At 45.5% G+C, this 19,088-nt stretch overlaps 1 protein-coding gene across 2 annotated transcripts in view; it reads left to right on the top strand.

The window, feature by feature from the left end:
• The window catches only part of ASAP3 (ArfGAP with SH3 domain, ankyrin repeat and PH domain 3), a 398,324-nt gene that overhangs the window by 181,370 nt on the left and 197,866 nt on the right, over positions 1–19,088 (top strand). For both annotated transcript variants that reach the window (XM_086957571.1, XM_086957572.1), the window contains one exon: positions 6,715–6,800. In XM_086957571.1, coding sequence (XP_086813697.1) covers positions 6,715–6,800 — 86 coding nt within the window. The remainder of the gene's footprint in view (positions 1–6,714; positions 6,801–19,088) is intronic.

The raw sequence follows: 19,088 nt of genomic DNA on the forward strand, positions 1-19,088 counted from the left end.
ATGTGCATGATGTGAGTTGGAACAGGGCATCATGAAGGAGGGCACTCAGTAAGAGGAGCTCCCTGCAAAGGGGTTGCCCCATCCACAAGGTCTCTTCGAAGGGGAATATCCTTGCAAGCTCGGCAATTATGGTATAACTTGATACTTTGAGATTGTTACTGGGGAATACTCCATTACCAAGAGCGCTTGTGGAATATTTCTAGAGCTAGAGGGAGTAGATACATTTCTGTATGTGTAGTTCAGTGCAGTGACAGTCTTGCAACAGATGTTCTATAGTGGGGCGAAAACGCTGGAACTGCAGTTGGTAGAAGAGAATTTTCTTCTAATACAGAGGACGTGCAATGTGGTTCTTCTGTTACTTCTTTGACACTCATAAGTCTTGCCAGAAGGGTATGATGAGTCCTATGGGTACAGTCTGTTTTAGTGCTTAATCTGTAAAAAGATAAGTGCCAGGGCCTTTTTTAAAAGGCTACTGCAGCCTTCACCACGCATTGCCCCTGACAGCACTGCCAGTGACATAACACCTATCCATACCACTCTTACAAGTGTATAAATCAAGACTGTTTCAGGCCACATAAAGCTGTAATAGTGGCATGGGAAGCTGGCATTATTCCTTTTCAATGCCATTTGTCTTAATAAACACGGTTGTTGTGCACATCTCAGAAAGCGCCGCCATGCGGTGGACTGTCACTAGAGCCGGTGCTGACAATTAAGTGCCAGTGCGAGCACTGTAAACCACTGGCTCACATTAATTACTGGTCTTAGTATCATGTACTGCTTATGAGATCACAAGGATAGCCCTTGTCCTGCCCTTCAACTACTTCCTGTTGTTGAGAGGGCAAGGGATGGAGACTTCAAATAAGTAAAGTCCCCTTTTACATGTTACTTCTGCCTTTATTACCAGTGCATCCAGGAGAAGAGAGGGCAGTGCGAGAGGGCAAGCCTGAGTAGCAGCTGCTATCCCATATTCACATCTTTGATGTAAAACTGCAACAAACCCGAAGTCTTCTCGTGTTCCGCCCCAAAAAAATTCTGTGGTCTAGGATCAAGAATAGTGTAGAAGTGTTTGAGGTGAAAGAGGAAGAAATTGTTGAAGAGGAGGGACGGGGAAATGGGTAGGTGTGAGACATTGGTTGGAAGGGAGAAAAGGGAGTAATGCAAAAGAGAAGAAATGCTATGTAGGGGAAGTGAGAGAGAGGTAAGAAAGGTGAGGGGGAACAGGAGGGAGGGAGCGAGCGGAAAGGTAAAATGGAAGCAGTGCTCAGGGTGGAATAGAGCAGATGGAGCGAAGCAGTAAATTGATGGTATTGTGTAGAATCGTATTTATATAGCACTTACTATTGCAAGGTGGGGTGCTGGAGAGCTTGTCCACACTGGCAGCACGCTACAGTGTGTAGGGTTTGCGGTTCAGGGAATGCTAGTATTGAGCCTGTGTTCCATGTCGTTCGTGATGACCACCGCGGTGTGGGTATCATGCTATGGGATGCAGCACTTAGCAGTATGGTGAGTGAATGGAGCATAAAAGAGATGCATGATTTCTATTTTTATATATACTGGCATCAGTAGATATCTCTGCAAGTGCAAGAGAGTGGGATGAAGGAGAGTCATTGCTTTTTTTTAGGGACCAATAACTTTATTTTACTTATTACTTCTCCTTCTCATAATGCATATTGTATGTTTTATTGAACTTACTGTCTCTCTCACAGTCTATGAAATAATCAGCAAATAAAGATTTACTTTACTTTAAAAAAGAAAGAGCGAGAATGAGAGATTGCAAGGAACATAAGTAAGGCACCCTGGTTTCCGTTTTTACTGATTTTTACAGTTAAATACAGACAGAAAACAATTTATTTTCTTGTCTGTATTTATTTTTAAATGTGGATAAAAACGGAGATTGCGTTGTTTTTTTATTAGTTTTAAATGCTGTCAATCATGCCTGCCAGGCCAATAGCTGTGCAGATTGAAATGTAAGCGGGATTAAACAAAATAAAGGAAATTTTGTAAAGAACTTTAAACGGCAGTATATATATATATATATATACATACATACAACCTTGGTACTAACCTTTGCATTTTTCCTATAAGTGCATATTTTATAATCTTGGGGTATATCACAAAAACTGGGCAGGCGTCCCGGACTTTTGTGCATATTTATTGGTTAAATAAATGTCGAAATATACTCATTTCAGCTTCATTTTTCACATGACCCAAAATAATAGATTAATACAGATGAAATTAGCAAAAAATAAATATGGATAAATACAGACGGATATGTCAAAAAAATAAATACCATAAAACCGGAAGCCCTGAACCCAAGTTATGGAAGAGGGCGGCAGGTGGAGGCACAAGCCGGATTTGGGAGCAGCAGTTTAAAGATGAAAACGCGGGCTAGGTATAAAGAACAAGCTGCTCCTCTTCTTGTTGTGGTGCCTCAGATGCCCGCAGCTAGGCCTAGCTGCCAGAGCGCGAGTCAGAGGGTTGAATAGCTGCTCTGTTAGGGAAATCACTCTGCCCGGATCAATTGTGTTGGTTAGTAGAGTGTTTCCGCCTTCCTTTTTGAAGTTTGTGAGCACAGGGCCAGAGGCATGGAGTGTTGGCCCGCTCCTCACTGGTTCATTCTGTGAGAGGGCAAAGTATACTGGATATTTATTCAAATGAACTAAATAGAGGCTTCAGTGCCCAGTCACTGCACTACATATTATGCCAGTGGAATGGTGTTGAATTGATAAAAGGAAATATTGCCGTCTGGGAGCCTGCAGAGTGCAATAAGACTTCATTATGTTCTTTGTGGCGTATGTATGGGAACAAGAAATATTTTAGGGATTTGTGGAGAGCTGGGGGGATTGCTAAAGCTGGTCTTCAAAGCAGGGGTGTGAGTGGGGGACAAGTTCTAGCATTGGTCCTCTGGAGGGCTAATTTCAGATACAGCACTCGAGAAAGGAGTGGGGTTGATGCTCGAGCTGGTGATGTCAACATACTACTGTCTCTAACTGTAATAACTGGGACAAAACCTTTAGCAGATGTGTATTGCAAATGCATGTTTCATGGCGAAGGTTTGTGCGAGTTTCGCCCCTGCTATACCTTAGGTATTTTCAGTCCTAAACATATCTCTGTTTGACACTGGACCCAGTGAACCTTCTCCTGGGACATGATCATGTTGGTGCTAAGTCAGTGACTGCTCTCACACCGACATTTTGAACCTTTCATCGATTGTGAGCATCTTTCTTTGGGTAGCTATAATTTCTTCTTTCACAATGGCACCAGCTAACGGCTTGATTGTTTTGTGACAAGTAGATTGGCTTCACAATTTTATAACCATCTTTTAACTTCCTTAGTTTACCTTTGGGGAGATTGTAGTTCTTACCCAGTTTTTCCTTGATCTCAGTTGACTTTCAGAATGTAGCTCTGTGGTTTCTGTCTGACAGTGGAAACCGGTCTCTTCTGCCTGAGGTCGACGTGTTCAAGATAAGCCCTCTGTTTTAGCTCTTTGGTCTCTGCTTCCCTTCATTGTTAGGTACCACTGTGTACCACATGAGCATAGACTAGTTGGGAACTTAACATACCTTTAACATTGCTTTGCTTTCCAGCTTGTTGTCTGCAAGAGATTCATGTGGGTTGCCGTCTAGCAATGGGAAGGGAAATGGGTTGATCAGTATTGGGAGTGTAGCCGAGTGTCATTGTTGGCAGACACAAAGTAATCATGTGATTGTAGGGGTAATCATCACAACTGCTTTGCAACTCGGAAATCTCTCGTCTGAATTTTGTGTGCAAGTCTCATAGTAGGTGGCCTCACTGTTGGAGAGCCAAGAGTCACTCACCTGTTGTATGCAAGTACCATTTTGGAAATCAGGCTAGCTCAGGACCAACCACATGTTTGTTTAATGCAAGTCTCATGCCTCGAAGACAAACCCACTGCTGGCCCATACAGATAAACGTTTGTGTGTGTGTGAAGCCAGCCCCATCTCACTTCGGGCTATGCTCAGTGGTTTACTAGACTGGTATGAAGTTTCACTTTCCGTAGCTTGCTGTCATTTGGTGCCCTTTGTAAAATTGTGCCTGGGACTTTGGTCACTGATAATGCCTTGTACAAAAGCCAGCATGCCCAGCTTACTGTGTTTGGTCGGTGTGTGTCTTTCCCGACTTTCACAGGTTGCTGTTTTACCACACTTACTGCCCCTTTTCTCGCACTCCTTTGTATCTTCTTTCCTTTTCCATCTTAAAATTTCTTTATTTCAGATTCTACCCAGTGCAACCATAGCTTTCTTTTCTTTTCCTCCTGTATTTTTCTCCAGCATTGGATCTTTCATAGATTCTCATGCTTGAATCCTTCCCCGTTGTCAGACTTGGAACACCAGGTAACATTGCAAACAGCAGTACATATATATGCATTGATTTACATTGACACTCTATGAATCTTTACTCACCCTATCCACATCATTATACATGATCTAAACTCCAGCCAACCAGAACCAGCCTCATCCAGCTGTTTCCTTCACTGATGCTTCCAACTGTCAGATTTTCTACCTCACTTTCAGATTTGAGGAACCCTCTTTGACAGCTCTGTTATAGAAGAGAAAACAAAAGAATTGCCAAATGTTCCACATTGTGGCTGAAGCAGTTCATCAAACGTCTTTGTTTAAAGCCTATAAATCATGTTGAAAGAAGATTTACATGGACGATCCACTTATAAAGTGCTTATACTGCTTGCACTCTGAGCACAAGCCAACAGATTGCAGTATTTGCAGACATTTTTCTATAAAGATTTTAAGAGATCGAGAAGGTTCATGGCTCTTGCTATTTTGTAGAAGGAACTAGGGAAGGATGATACATAAAAAAAGCTGGGTAAAGGATCTCTAAACCCAGCTGTTAAGAGTCAGAGGTCCGGTCAAAAGCACTCTGGTGAGGTACACAAAAAGTGCAAGGCGAAAGAAGAGGTACTATTAAAAAAAATCTATGGTAGCCTCCGTGTTAGATACTAAAGTGTCAAGGAAGAAAGGTGATGAGAACACGTCAACAAGACAAAAGTTGTAGACGATGGGAAAGGTTCAAAAGTCACCAGGAGGTGAGAGAGATTAGTTGTCGATAAGAATAAGACTGTCACCGTCATCAAGTTAAAATGTGAAAATACTGATGGATGAAACCAGAGTAGGTCCGCCATCCTCGAACAACTTCCTCAGCCTACAATTCTGCAACATGTACAAACACTAACCCAGGAAATTCAAGGGAAGCAATCCTTCAAGGAGTATGTGAATCGAGAGCAAGTGGCTATGGATGAAGGGGAGCAGGATGCCTGGATTTCGTCTCCCTTTAGTGGCGATGATAATGATGATGATAGCCCTCACGGTCAACCAGGGTCTCCTACAGAGGATTCTGAATGGAATCAATTTAGAGTGCAGAAGAATGCTAGTCCAGAACCAACAGGTAAGAGTTCCCCCTCCAGATGATATTGGAAGGCTTCATTCTCCAATAGAGAAAGCGTCAGAATGCTTCAGTCTTCCAGTCTCTGTTTCCCCAAATGTAAATGTAAATGTAAATGTATAGGCATTTATATAGCGCACTACTTACCCGTAGGGTCCCAAGGCGCTTCGACCGCTGCGAAACCCTTCCTGGCTTCCCTGAGAGATGGTCCCTTAATGGGTATCTCCAGGGTGAGACCAGGCATCCCCGGCGGTCTGGTGGGGCCGTTAGTGAAGATGAGGCAAGCTAATGCCCAGAGTTGCCGAGTGTGATCGCTGATCAGAGTGGGCACCGAGGCGAGAGAATTATCGAGTCCGCTGACCCTGTCCAGAAACCTGCCGCGCCTGGAATCGAACCCTGGTCCTGGGCCGTCCTCTGCTCTCGGGTCTGCCGCCTCTAACCAGTGAGCCACACTACTTCACTGTTTTCTGTTTGATTTTAAGGAAAAAGCACACAGGAGCGCCTAATCCTTTTCTGTCCTAGAACATCTGTGAGAGGAAGTCTAGTGATGATGCAAAATCCAGCAACCACATCAGTACATTTTAAAAGAAATAAAAATAGATGCAAGACTACAGATGATGCAGCAGGATGTATTTTGAACCGGGTCTGTACTGAGTCCATGATATCAGCAGCAGTGCAACAGGGATAAAGTAACCCTTCATCTCCTTGAACAGCTCCAATAGACCAGGAAGATCAAAAATGGGACGCTGTAGGGAAGAGAGTGAATGTGTTGGCAGCTGATGCAATTAAGATTGTCATATTGCGCTACCAATGTAGACAAATTAGCAGACAATTATGGCGTAACACTGCGACGTTTTATGAAAAATTGACAAAGGAGGATAAAGAGAAAGCAAAGGCAATATTGAGAGGTGGAGAACAAATGTCTGTTTTATTGATGGATGTTGTTTCAACTTGCGAATTTAGGCAGGTTGGAAATGTGACTGTTATGCAGAGGTATGGCTGGTTGAAGAGCACAGATTTTAGGCCAGAAGTCCAGGCACACATGATGGACATGCCATTTGATGGCACTAATGTTTAGTTCAGATTCTGCTCAGTGTAACCACAGCTTTCTCCCACTTTCCTCCTGTATTGTTTCTCTTCTGCAGCATTCACCTAGCCCCCTCTCTCCTCTTTTCCCTCTGTGCATGGCTCTTTCACTCGTGATGCCAGCCTGAGCTCTTGTGTGTTATCGCCAGGACACCCAGAGTAGCTGTGCGCACTACAAAAACCTTTGATTGATTGTGTCTCCTTCTCTAGTACCTGCTGAAGGCCAATGAGAGTCAGATGAAGCAAGGGCCAGAATTCCTGGAGAGCCTCATTAAATTTTTCCAGGCACAGCACAGGTAGGTGCCATCAGCGTCTCGCTTGTCTCACTCTGAGCTCTCGCTTCTCTGCACAGCACAGGTACCTGGAAGTGAGTTTTTCTTAAGCACAATATGATTTTCTAATGATAATGTCACCTATCTGTAGAAAATCCCCTCTTGTAGCCAGTGAGTTCCCTTTTTATTGGGAGGCAACTTTCTCTCAGTCTCTTTGTCTCAGTCCAGAGATGTTAGGCCCTATTCTCATCGCACTGTCCTTTTTGGATGCTGAAATCTGTACCTCAGCCTTGCTTTTATTTAAGTTTCACCTGAACAGCGCAGATGCACGTGCTAAGTGATAGTTACCTCAGGGCTCGAGTTATAGTTACTTGAGATAACCAGAACTATAACTGCTGAAGTTCTGTGGTTTTGTGTGTGTAAAATCTGAAACCTAACTACAACATCCCTGTGTGTGTGTGTGTGTATACATATATATATATATATATATATATCTCACAAGCACAGTCCGCAACAATGTGTCAGCCGACACAAGCAGGAGCACACCGCAAGTTCGTGCATGACATTGACAAAGCCAGAGCGGCGAAACGCGTCTATCAACGTTGCAGGGGCGGGGTTTCAATTTATGAAATAAATACATTCTGCACGAACTTGCGGTGTGCTCCTGCTTGTGTCGGCTGACACATTGTTGCGGACTGTGCTTGTGAAGTTTACGTTGCTCACCGCTGCATTCAGGAAGCACCTGAGGTGTGTGGTGCGACGGCGGTGATTCTACACTCTCGCTTGGAGATATATATATATATATATATATTACCTACTGGCAGTCACCAGTAGGTAGTTATAGTTAGGACCTAGTTTCCATAGGAAATCCGCAACATTCTATTGAGAATAACTTTGGCGCCGGTGGACGAATCTTTGCGAATTTCTCAAAGAAGATGGCCTGCTCCGCTCCGCTCCTTCCCTGAAAGTTTGGGGGCGATTCGTCAAGTGGGGGCTGAGATAAAAGGGGGGTCCCAAAACGTGTTTTCCCCATGTTATTTTCCATAGGACGTTTAGACACGGCTACAGCTCGAACGACTGAATGGATTTATAAGAAATTTGGTAGAAAGGTAGAGTCCGGCTCGCAGATTACGCTTTTCTTTGAATGGTGTAAATCTGTCCAGTAGTTGCTGAGAAAATTAACTTTGAAAAAATATATATTGGGCTACATTGGGCTATATATATATGTTAGAGCCCAAATGTAGCCCAATGTAGCCCAAAGATGGCCACCAGAGACAAAAAAAAACCAAATGTAGCCCAAATATCAGCCAGATGTAGCCCAACTATAGCCCAATGACAGAATGTCCCAGAGTGTTCTAAAGAACAACTAGAGCGCTAACAGTCTTACTTATGACAAAAGTATGGCACACCTGAAGTCATCTTGATTGGAATAAAGTGTTAACACTTAAAACATTTAATTTGCAAAGGAACAAAATGAGGGGTTTCATGTTGCCATAGAAATTATGATTAGTGCTGAAGAAAGAAAAATTAGGGCACATTTTGAGTGACTTCTCAAATCCTCTTATATTTCATTAAAACAATTCTGATATGCAGTCTCCCAAGATGGCCACCAGAGACAAAAGAGCCCAAATGTAGCCCAAATATCAGCCAGATGTAGCCCAACTATAGCCCAATGACAGAATGTCCCAGAGTGTTCTAAAGAACAACTAGAACACTAACAGTCTTACTTATGACAAAAGTATGGCACACCTGAAGTCATCTTGATTGGAATAAAGTGGTAACACTTAATACATTTAATTTGAAAAGGAACAAAATGAGGGGTTTCATTTTGCCATAGAAATTTTATATATATATATATATATATATATATATATATATATATATATATATATATATATATATATATATATATATATATATATTCACTGAAAAAACCATAGGTTTTAAACACGTTATAGTTAGGAAGTAGCATTTAAAAAACCTATGAAATTCACTGAAAAAACCATAGGTTTTAAACCCGTTATAGTTAGGAAGTAGCATTCAAAAAACCTATGAAATTCACTGAAAAAACCAAAGGTTTTACACACGTTATAGTTAGGAAGTAGAATTTACAAAACCTATGAAATTCACTGAAAAAACCATAGGTTTGACACATGTTATAGTTAACTGGACATTTTACTCATATAAAACCAATGAAATTCCCCCGTTATAGTTACTTCAGCTAACTATAACTCGCGCGCCCGCAATGCACTGCTGATGACGTCACATATTATATCACTCATGACATGGTCAGTGACATCACTCATGACATCACTGATGATATCTGAAATAACATCACTGATGAAATCACTGATGACATCATCCTTGTAAAATAGTGGTAGGCCTCCTCTCAGCGTAATATAACCTTTGATACACACATTTAAAAATAGAAGCTAAAATGTTCAAAGCATGAGTGATGTAATATGTGACGTCATCAGCAGTGCATTGCGGGCGCGCGAGTTATAGTTAGCTGAAGTAACTATAACGGGGGAATTTCATTAGTTTTATATGAGTAAAATGTCCAGTTAACTATAACATGTGTCAAACCTATGGTTTTTTCAGTGAATATATATATATACACACACATTCATTCACTGGAAAAACACAGTTAATGAGTAGTTATAGTTCAGTAAACAAGGATAAAACAAACAAACACAGAGCTTTGCCATTATGGTGTGCCACACACAGGATACACCAAAGCTGATGCCCCTCCATGCTCAGTACACTAATTTGCCATAGACGTGAAAAAAAACTAAACCATGATGAAAATGTGGCAGGGGGGGTCACTTATGGTGTACATTGTATTTTTTAGTTTGCTGAACTAAAATTAATGTTTGCTAATGTTTTTTCAGTAAATTTCTTTTTTTGTAACATGCTGTATCCATTGTTCCACCTGCACAGCCATGCCCGGTCAGGCGTGTGCGCCCAACCCCTGCTCCACACGTCCTTCAGCTGTTCTCTGTGGAAGTTGGTTGCAGGGTCTGGCCCTTGACCCGGCCCGCCATCCAAAATGCACCGGTAGCCCACCCATGGTTGTGCGCAGTCGTTGTTGGATGATTACAATACTCACTTTGCCTGTTGTTAAATCTTGCTTTCAGTGGCTGGCTATATGTGTAGTCTACTTGAACATCGCAAATTCACAGTTATTTGCAAGCTCGGGACCATGGTACTTGTTTATAATGTCCAAATAGTTGCTGTGAACACACAAATGTTTTCAAATTTGCAAGCTTAACAGACCTTACTTATGCTATTCTCAATTTGTGTTGACTTTTTACATGCCTTTGGGTACATGTCTACTCCTCAGTGCCCTTGTACTGGTCATTGGATCTCCAATTTTCTGTTTAACGTTTATCCACAGAACAAAACTCGAACATTATTGGAAATTTGTGAATTTTAAGGTAATGGAGAAAAAAATCATGTCTTAAAAATTCAAATTTGATTCACAGATCTTATGAGTTTCATGCTCTTGATTTTAAAAGTCCAAGATGACTGTAAATTACAGCTCAAAAAGCTCTGCTGCCAACTGCGGCTCGTTCAGGTAGTAGCAGATAGAAGCAGAGCGAAGTTTTGGATGTAGTATATCATAAAAATTTCACAAATTCAGTGAAAAATACATAGGTTAAATTGAGCTTCTGTTTGTTTTTATCTTAAGCCTTAATGCTTGTTTAAGAAAAAACATAGCAATCTACTTAAAAGCCTCTGTTAAAGTCCAGTTACGGTTAAGAATTAAAACTATAAAACCTCTGAAATACTTAAGTAATGGTTAGGACCACAATCCATAGCCCGTACAACAGCCATGCAAACCATAACTCGCACACCAAATGCAATGCCCATAGCTTCACAATATTTACACCAATAAATAGCAACACCTAAAAGCAAAATGTACGTTTTTAGCATTTGTAACAAATGCTTTGCAAACACCTGCTGTTTGGTGTTGGGCTCTGATATTCCAAGGTGTTTTTCTTTGAACACGCTTAGAGTCCTGGGATGTTGAGCAACACCCCCCTCAGTCCACAATATGCATTTGCACTTGTTCCACCTTAGATCGGATTCAGACATGTTTAATTATGTCTCAGAGATAGACATGTTTCTTGCAGAAAGTTCAGGCTTTGCTATAACTCTTTGGCTCTAGTTACTGGGAACCGTCACTGTGCCCACTGCTCAAGATAGTACACTTTTTTTAATATCCTAAACTGTGATCGATTGACTGTGCCTGATGGACAGCGCCCAGACTTCGATGGGTACAGCCCTTCTTCAACCACTTAGGACCTTACCCCAGAGAATGTTGGCAGGGGAAATGGGCAAGTTTCCAATTCTTCCCACAGTGTATTGCCAAGAATCCCTGGGCCGACCAACACAGCTTCTGTAATTTCTGCCTCTCTCTGATCACAAGGAGTGGATGTGTAACTTCTGCCTTGTCTTCATGTGCAAGATGTTAAGGTGTCGGGTCAAAGGCACTCGGCACACTTGAAAATATAGCAGAGTCAGTGTGCGACACCCAATATTTCTTCGGTGAGCTGGACCCTTGCGACATTGAAGAGGAGGAAGTGTGTCCATCCAGAACCAGGCCCAATCCTTGCCCAGTCCAGAGATCTTATCCGGGAGCACCTCTAAGGGAGTACAGTTGATTTCTTTAGCAGTAACACCGACAAGACTCGCACTAAGAAGACCCTGAGGGCTGTAAGTACCACCCAGAGCCTCACCCAGTTAAACATACTTACACCAAGGAAGATCACCGCTCACGCAGGAGTTGCACATCAACCCCAGAACCTGCCAAAAAAAATTGCTCAGCTTCTGCTCAGCTGCCACACTTGGGTTCCGGTTAGCATTGAGACAAGGCTTTGGAACAGAAGCACCATCTGCCAAATTGCATGTCTCGACTGAAAGTCACAAAGCCTCCACATTTGGAGCAGATTTTAGTGCAAACTGCCCCTGAAACAGGATACCAAGTCAATGAAGAGTACCCCTCAGATTCCATTCTCCTAGACCTCTGAGGTTCTCATCTTTGAAAGCCAGCTGAAGAACTCAATGCCAAACAAAATCCAATTTTTATCCATTCTTGAAAAGGTTGCATTTTGGCTAAACTGTCTCAAGCAAAGCCATCCAGCACATTACTTAAGAATCCCCCCTCAAAAAACAGAGGCTAACCTTTGAGGAGGAGCTTGCCTTCAAGGCTTCACAACACCCAATCTCCAAGAGGAGTAAGAACCAAGCCTCGAGTCCTCTTCAAAAGCTTCCCATACCCAGGCATGCACCTCCACCACCACACTCGCACTCGCCACCAACTCCTCCACCACCATGGTCAATCTTGCCTGCAATGCCTACTCTATCTAAATCCCTGGACAGATCAGTGCATTCTTTCTTGGACTTGTCAACCCATCAGTGGAGGGAGGCCCATACGACCAGTTCACTCTTGCAGGGAGCTGGATGAACCGTAGAAAGAATACTGTGTTAAGCCCCTCTCCCAGCTAATCACCACCAACCAGTTAAATGTGACATGCCTGTCTTAGAGGACAAAGCCACTTCCTTGTGGAGACCGTCTCAAAGACAGAACATAGTGTGCAATTCTTGCCCATTCCCAAGGGTATGCTCAAATCCTGCCCTGGCAACTTTAACCCCTTCCATGCGTCGCAGTGGGCGTGTGCGGAGGACGGCTGGGGGCTGTCTGAACCCCGCCCACTCAATAAATCACTAGCACAACAGCGGAATTCAAGCCGCGGTCAAGGTGTTAGTCAGGACCAAAGTCATCACCCCACTTGTGGACAAGAAGTGCAAAGCCTCTTCTGATGACCCTCTCTCTATTAGAGGTCCAGCCCCCCAGATTCCCTTCTCTTACATACTGCCAGATAGAGGGCCTCTGCCCAAACAAAAAGAGATACTACACCCCTAGATAAAGAAGGCAATGGGAACTGACAAATGTATAGCAGTGGTTGCAACCACCCAATGGCTGATTGCCAATTTGCTGGGTCTGCTGTTAAGGTATGACAGGTTTTATTGGGAGGAGATAGAGGCACTCATATAGTACCGTCCTGATGTCTACAAAAAAAAGTGCAAGGAGCTGGTTGCAGAAGGGAATATTATCTCTGGTGTAAAAATCTGCTTTGACCTCAGTGCTGGAAACACCACCTCCCACAGCTTAATAACCACTCTGCACACCACTCACACCTTTTACTTGCTGAGTGAAAAACAATCTAAGGTGGAGTCGGTGCCTATGTGCATTGAGGACTAAGGGCGTAGACAAACACAACATCCTGTTACTCAAAACCTTTTCGAAGAGAAACAACTTGAAATATGTAATATAATCAACGTTTACACCAAATCATAAAACGGCACTCTTTCTGAACTCTGTTCAGTCTAGCTTCCTTCCAAATTGAGAAAAAGAATGGGGAAAACTCGTTTTGGAAAGTTTCGTGAAGATGTGTCAAACAGCGCCAAAGATGTAAGCAAACCAAAAAAAAAATGCACCACGTATGGAAATATGATACTAGCTACACAGTGGAGACTGCCAATGAGAGAGATACATATATGTTCGAGGCATCTGAGCTGCAGATTACACATTCACCACAGCATAAGGCAGTGTGTCAGCTTGATTCAGCCTCTGTCCACCAGTATGGCCAAGGCCCGAGGGATACTGTTTTAAGTTGGGCCCTTTTTCTTTGAGTGCCTTTTCCAATTGGTTAGAAAGGTGGGTCTAGCCTCTTGCGGTCTTTAAAGCTTCCTTCTCGTTTGGTACCCAGTGGGGTCGGGCATCTGCTCCTCTTTAATGGCCAGGGACAGTTGAGTGCCGAGGAGACGTCTGGTCCACATTGATGAACAGCCCATGTTGGATGCAGACTCGGAGGTTGCAAACCACACGGTATCCCCTGGGTGAACCTGTAGCTGTTGATGTGTGACTAGACACGCCTACCAGCTGTCTGCAGATGGCGCACACGTAGCTTATAAAGCGGTTTTACAGGCTGAGTCCGCCTCAAGGCATGCAGCTGTGTGATGGATAATCTCAAGTATGAACAGGACGTTTTGCCATTGTTTTCCTGTCTCGCACTTTCTTTTTTCCTGTCCTCATCTCTTTGTTTTTCTCAGTCTTTGTTTCTGTTTTTCAATATTACTATTGCTTTCTCTTTCCTCACTGGACTGTCCCTGTTACACTGGACTGCAGGGTCGGACTGGCCTATAGGGTAGTCAGGCAGTGCCTGATGGGCTGGTCTGACAGGCTAGTGTGTGGGCTGGTTTTCTGGCTGTTTGCGGGCCTGTTTTATGCTCTGCTGGGACGGTTTTTAGTGACGATTGCCCTGATCTTAAAAAAATAACATTGTTTGCAGGAAGCACACATCCATGCAGTCTTGTATACCTTGTAAAACACTTGTGCAACGTATCTTTACAAGTTCGAAACTGACCCAATTTCTTAACATGTGCCACTTTTTTTATCTACCTAAATCACTAGTGGGGTCACTTTTATTTTGGTACCCGGGACTATTTTCTGCCGACTTCCGACCCTGCTGGACTGGAATCCAAAACCAGCCCAGACAATCGTGCTTAAACCAGCCACATGATGCAGGAGGCCGTGACTAGATTGTGGCCACAGGGACATGATTGGAGTTATGGCGGTCTCTCCTGCTGTGATATTTTCCATCCAACCAGTAGCGTGCCTGGAAAATGCATATTGGCGGAGTGGGCCGTCAGGGCCTTCTCGTGGTGTGCATGTTTGTCCTTTGCTGTACTTGTGTATTTTGTTATGCCTCTTGTTTGCCCACATATGCTCCTTCTCTTTACCCCTCTGTTTTTCTCGGTCTGTCTGTCTTTTCTTTTCTAGTCTCTGATGCTCTCTCATGCTGTAACTCTTTGCTTTTCTTATAATTCTCCAAATCCTGTGACAGGAAAAATGACTCTCCACAGGGCGCCAACAGTAGGCAACATTTTCAGTATCAGGTTTCCGTCATGAAAGATAATCTTTGAACACCCCCGTCTTCCATGCCAACAGTTTTAATTTGATAATCAAGCAAGATTCCGTTCCGAATCCTACCTATCTTTACCTCCTGAGACGGCTGCAGCGCATCCAGAACGCCTCGGCACGTCTGATCCTCGACATCCCCCGCCGCAGCCACATCATCCCCCACCTGAGAGACCTACACTGGCTCCCTGTCAACAAGAGGATAACCTTCAAGCTCCTCATCCACGCACACAAAGCCCTCCACAACACCGGCCTAGCGTACCTCAACAGACGACTCAACTTCTACACTCTCACCCGCAAGCTCCGCTCTGCTGACCTCGCCACAGTCCCCCGCATTCGAAGAACGACAACCAGAGGCAATTCCTTCTCCCACCTCGCCGCCAAGACCTAGAACACCCTCCCCACCAACCTACGGCAGACCCAAGACCTACTGGCCTTCAGAAGACTACTCAAGACCTGGCTCTTCGATCAGTAGCAGCACCCCCTCCCCACCCCTACAGCACCTTGAGACCCTCACGGGTATGTAGCGTGCTTTAAAAAGTGTATTGATTGATTGATTGGATCCCGGCCCCATGTGAACTCAGAATAGCGACCAGCTTCACAATTATAGTTACAGTAAAGCCACTTCTTTCTTATCTAACTCTCGGCCTGTCATCACCCTCTTTCTCTATCGATCAGTTCATAATTGCTTGAAAATGTTCTGTTGGGAGGAGCTACGCGGGCATCCAAGATGGTCGCGTGAGCAGAGAGCTCCCGAGACCAGCGTCGCCCTTCTTTATCTATCCTGCATATATCCTGATCACTTCGACGGGCTTTTGGAGTACTACTCTCACTGATGCTGTCGATCCTTTTTTGGTCGAAATCGGACCTTGGGGACCATTTTTCTATCGTCTTCAACTTTCTGGCCTGACCACAGACGCAACCGGGGTCTCGACTGCCTGTTATGGCCGAGCTGTAATGCAACAACAACGGCTGCCTGGCATCTGGCCCACCGGTGGTGTGCCACTTTCACTTTCGGTTTCCGGCCTCATCGTCTCTGTCTCCTCCTACTCTGTCTTCGCCTGCCACTCTCACAGTGAACGCTCTCCTTCCTCGGGCTGGCAAGGAGGCCCGTGGTATTCTCTCTTAAAACCACACTTCAGAGTTTTTGGACTTATCATCGTCCCGCTGCACCTGGGTGTCTTCGGCCGCCGCTGAATGCAACATGGCGACAAAACCTGAGGCGGAAAGACGCAGGAAAGCTGTAACTCAGGGGGGGGGTCGATCCAGTCTAATATGATCGAGCGCTACACCCAGCCGAGAGGCTCCCCTGGTGTCACCAGTGTTGGCTCTGAAGGCCCTCGAACGGACATGTCGTCTTCCTCTGAAGTGTCACTCCAAGACCTTTTGGCCGCCATCTCTGGACTTAAGGCCGATATGAGTCAGCAATACGAAGCCATCGTGTCCAAGATAGACACGGTGGCTGTGGATGTTACTCTTATTCGAGCCGATCTGGCCAAGACGAACGAGAGGGTGAAGGCACTGGACTTGAAGGCGTCGAGTTTGGTGACGGACATGGCGGAGGCGCAATCCGAGATTGGGAATTTGCGTTCCTCACACGACCTACTGCTCAAACGCATGGAAGACTACGACAATCGGGCCAGGCGGAACAACATACACCTGGTTGGAGTGCCGGAAAGTGATGGTGCTGCCTCGATCGATCTACTGGTCGAGGAACTTATTGTCGCTAAACTCGCTCCTGTTGGACTCAGCAAGTTCTTTGCCGTAGAGCGCGCCTATCGTTTCCCAGGAGGTCAAGTGAAGCCAGGAGGCCCGCCGAGGCCTATCATCGCAAGGCTATTTCACTATCGAGACAGAGACGCTATCCTACAGGCCGCTCGTAAACACGGCCCGTTGAAATACGACAATAACTCTATCTCCATCTATCCTGATTTCACTCCCCAAGTGCAACTACGGCGATCTGGGTTCCTCGGAGTGAAGCGTCGTCTAAGGGACCGGGGACTGAAGTACGCCATGTTGTTTCCAGCTCGCTTGCGGATTGAGTTCAGAGAACGAGCTTATTTTTTTGATCAGCCTGACCGTGCTAATGACTGGTTGGACTCGTTGCCGACAGATGACACTGAGAGCGGAGACCCTGGTGGTGCGGAAGGTGGCGCAACGGCCCAGGAGTAACGTGGGCCCCCGGAGGTCCGACTTGAGACTATGAACTCTACAGAGTAAATTAACTGTGTGCTCTATGTTTATGCCCGTGGCGGTGCGGGTGCGGGTGATTTCTCCCTTCCTCCTCGGGGGGTTCTTTGTGTAGATCAGATGGGGCGACAGGCACACTGCAGTTTGGGGTGGCTTTTTAGTCAGCAGGGGTGCAGGGTGGGGGGTGTTGTAACGGGTTCTTGGTTGGGGGATGGTTCTTGGGGACTTGGTTGTGTTTCGTTCTGTTTGTTATGTTCTCTTTTTCATGGTATGTCACTGATTGCAAATATTCCGAAATTGGGGTTGTGGGGGGGGGGGGGGGCAGATTGCCTTTGCTGTGATGGGGGGGGGGGTGAGATGCAGGTTCTTTCTTGGAACGTCAACGGTTTGGGTGACAGAATCAAACGTGGCATTGTGTTACAGTTTTTGAGGCGCCATGCCCCTGATGTTGTGTTCCTTCAGGAGACCCACTTGATCGGTAATGCCTGTAAGGCTCTCGACCGTCGGGGCTACCGATTGGTCGCCCATGCTGGTTTCACCTCTGGGTCCCGGGGAGTGGGTATCATGGTGAAATCCTCCCTAGCCCTCGCGATTGATGATGTTACATTGGACGATCGGGGGCGGTATGCTGCTGTCTCCGGGAGGTGGGAGGGTAAACCAATTGTGTTAGTGGTTGTATATATTCCCCCGGGGCTGCAAGCTACCACCTACGCCGACCTTGGCAAGACTCTTTTTGGTCTCCCTGAAGGACTGTTAATCATGGGCGGGGACTTCAACTCTGTTATGTCTTGCGAATGTGATCGGCTGCCCTCTAGAGTCCTGTTGCCATCCCAGATGTGGCTCAATGAGATGGCTGGTACTTTTGGTCTGGTAGATGTCTGGCGTTCACTACACCCGTCGCTCCTGCAGTATACCTTCCACTCTGGTGCGCATGGCAGCCTCTCTCGTATAGATTATTTCTTTATGCTGGCTTCCACTCTGTCCACTGTCCGGGAGGTTTGACATCTTCCCCGGGGTATCTCGGACCATTCCCCCTTGATGATTAGGATTTCTGTGGGTGGTCTGCTTGGTAACAGGATTCCCCCTGTCCCTCCCTGGCACTTCCGAACCCCCCGGCTCCGCTCAGATATGGTGAAGGCGATTGACTGTTACTTTGATGAAAATGTGGGCTCGGTCACCTCCCCTACTGTTCTGTGGAAGGCCTTTAAAACGGTTATCAGGGGTTCCGCATTATCTCTCATTGCTGCTGAGCGAAGGATTAAGAGGGAGGCTGTTCTGGCCCTTGAGACTGAGATCACTGCGCTTGAAAGTGAGCTGGGTGGGGACGACACGCCTGCGCTGTTGCACACTCTGGAACTGAAACAGGCTGACTACAAGGCTTGTGTTACTGATGCTGCTAAGTTGATGCGAGCGAATCAATTGGGCCGGCTGTATGATGTGGGTGACAAAGCTAGCAAACTCCTGGCATGGCTGGATAAGGCTGAACAAGCGAGTCGTGTTGTGCATGTTATTGTTCGCGAATCTGGTGAGAATGTTTCCGACCCTGGCGAGATTGTTGATTGCTTTGTGGACCACTTCCGGAAGGTTTATACCCCGGTGAGTGATCGTGATGAGGCTGATTCCAGGCTGTTGTTGCGTGATATAGCCCTTCCTACTGTCTCGGAAGAAGATGGCCTTGCTTTGGAGGCTCCCTTTACCGTAGATGAGATTGCCCTTGCCATCCGATCGTTACGCTCGGGTAAGGCGATGGGCCCGAACGGGTTGCCCATTGAACTTTACAAACTCTGTCCGGACAAGATGGCCGCCCATCTGCGCAACATGTTTCTCGATGCGTTTGAGTCTGGAAGCCTTCCACTTGAGGAGCGCCTAGCTACCATAGTGGCCATTTATAAGGATGGCAAGCCTCGTGACCATTGCACCTCCTACCGCCCCATTTCTCTGCTAAACGCGGAACCCAAAATCCTGGCCAAGGTTCTGGCCAATCGGTTGTTGAAGGTGATTTGCGACTTGATCCATCCGGATCAATCCGGTTTCATTCCGCACAGGAACACGGCCCTTAACCTGCGTAGGCTTCATGGTGTTCTCGCGAGGGCTGCAACTCTCGCGGAGCCGGCAGTGGTGGCCTCCCTGGACGC

The sequence above is a fragment of the Lissotriton vulgaris genome, chromosome 2_1, assembly GCF_964263255.1.
Source record: "Lissotriton vulgaris chromosome 2_1, aLisVul1.2, whole genome shotgun sequence".
In the NCBI taxonomy this organism is placed as follows: Eukaryota; Metazoa; Chordata; class Amphibia; order Caudata; family Salamandridae; genus Lissotriton; species Lissotriton vulgaris.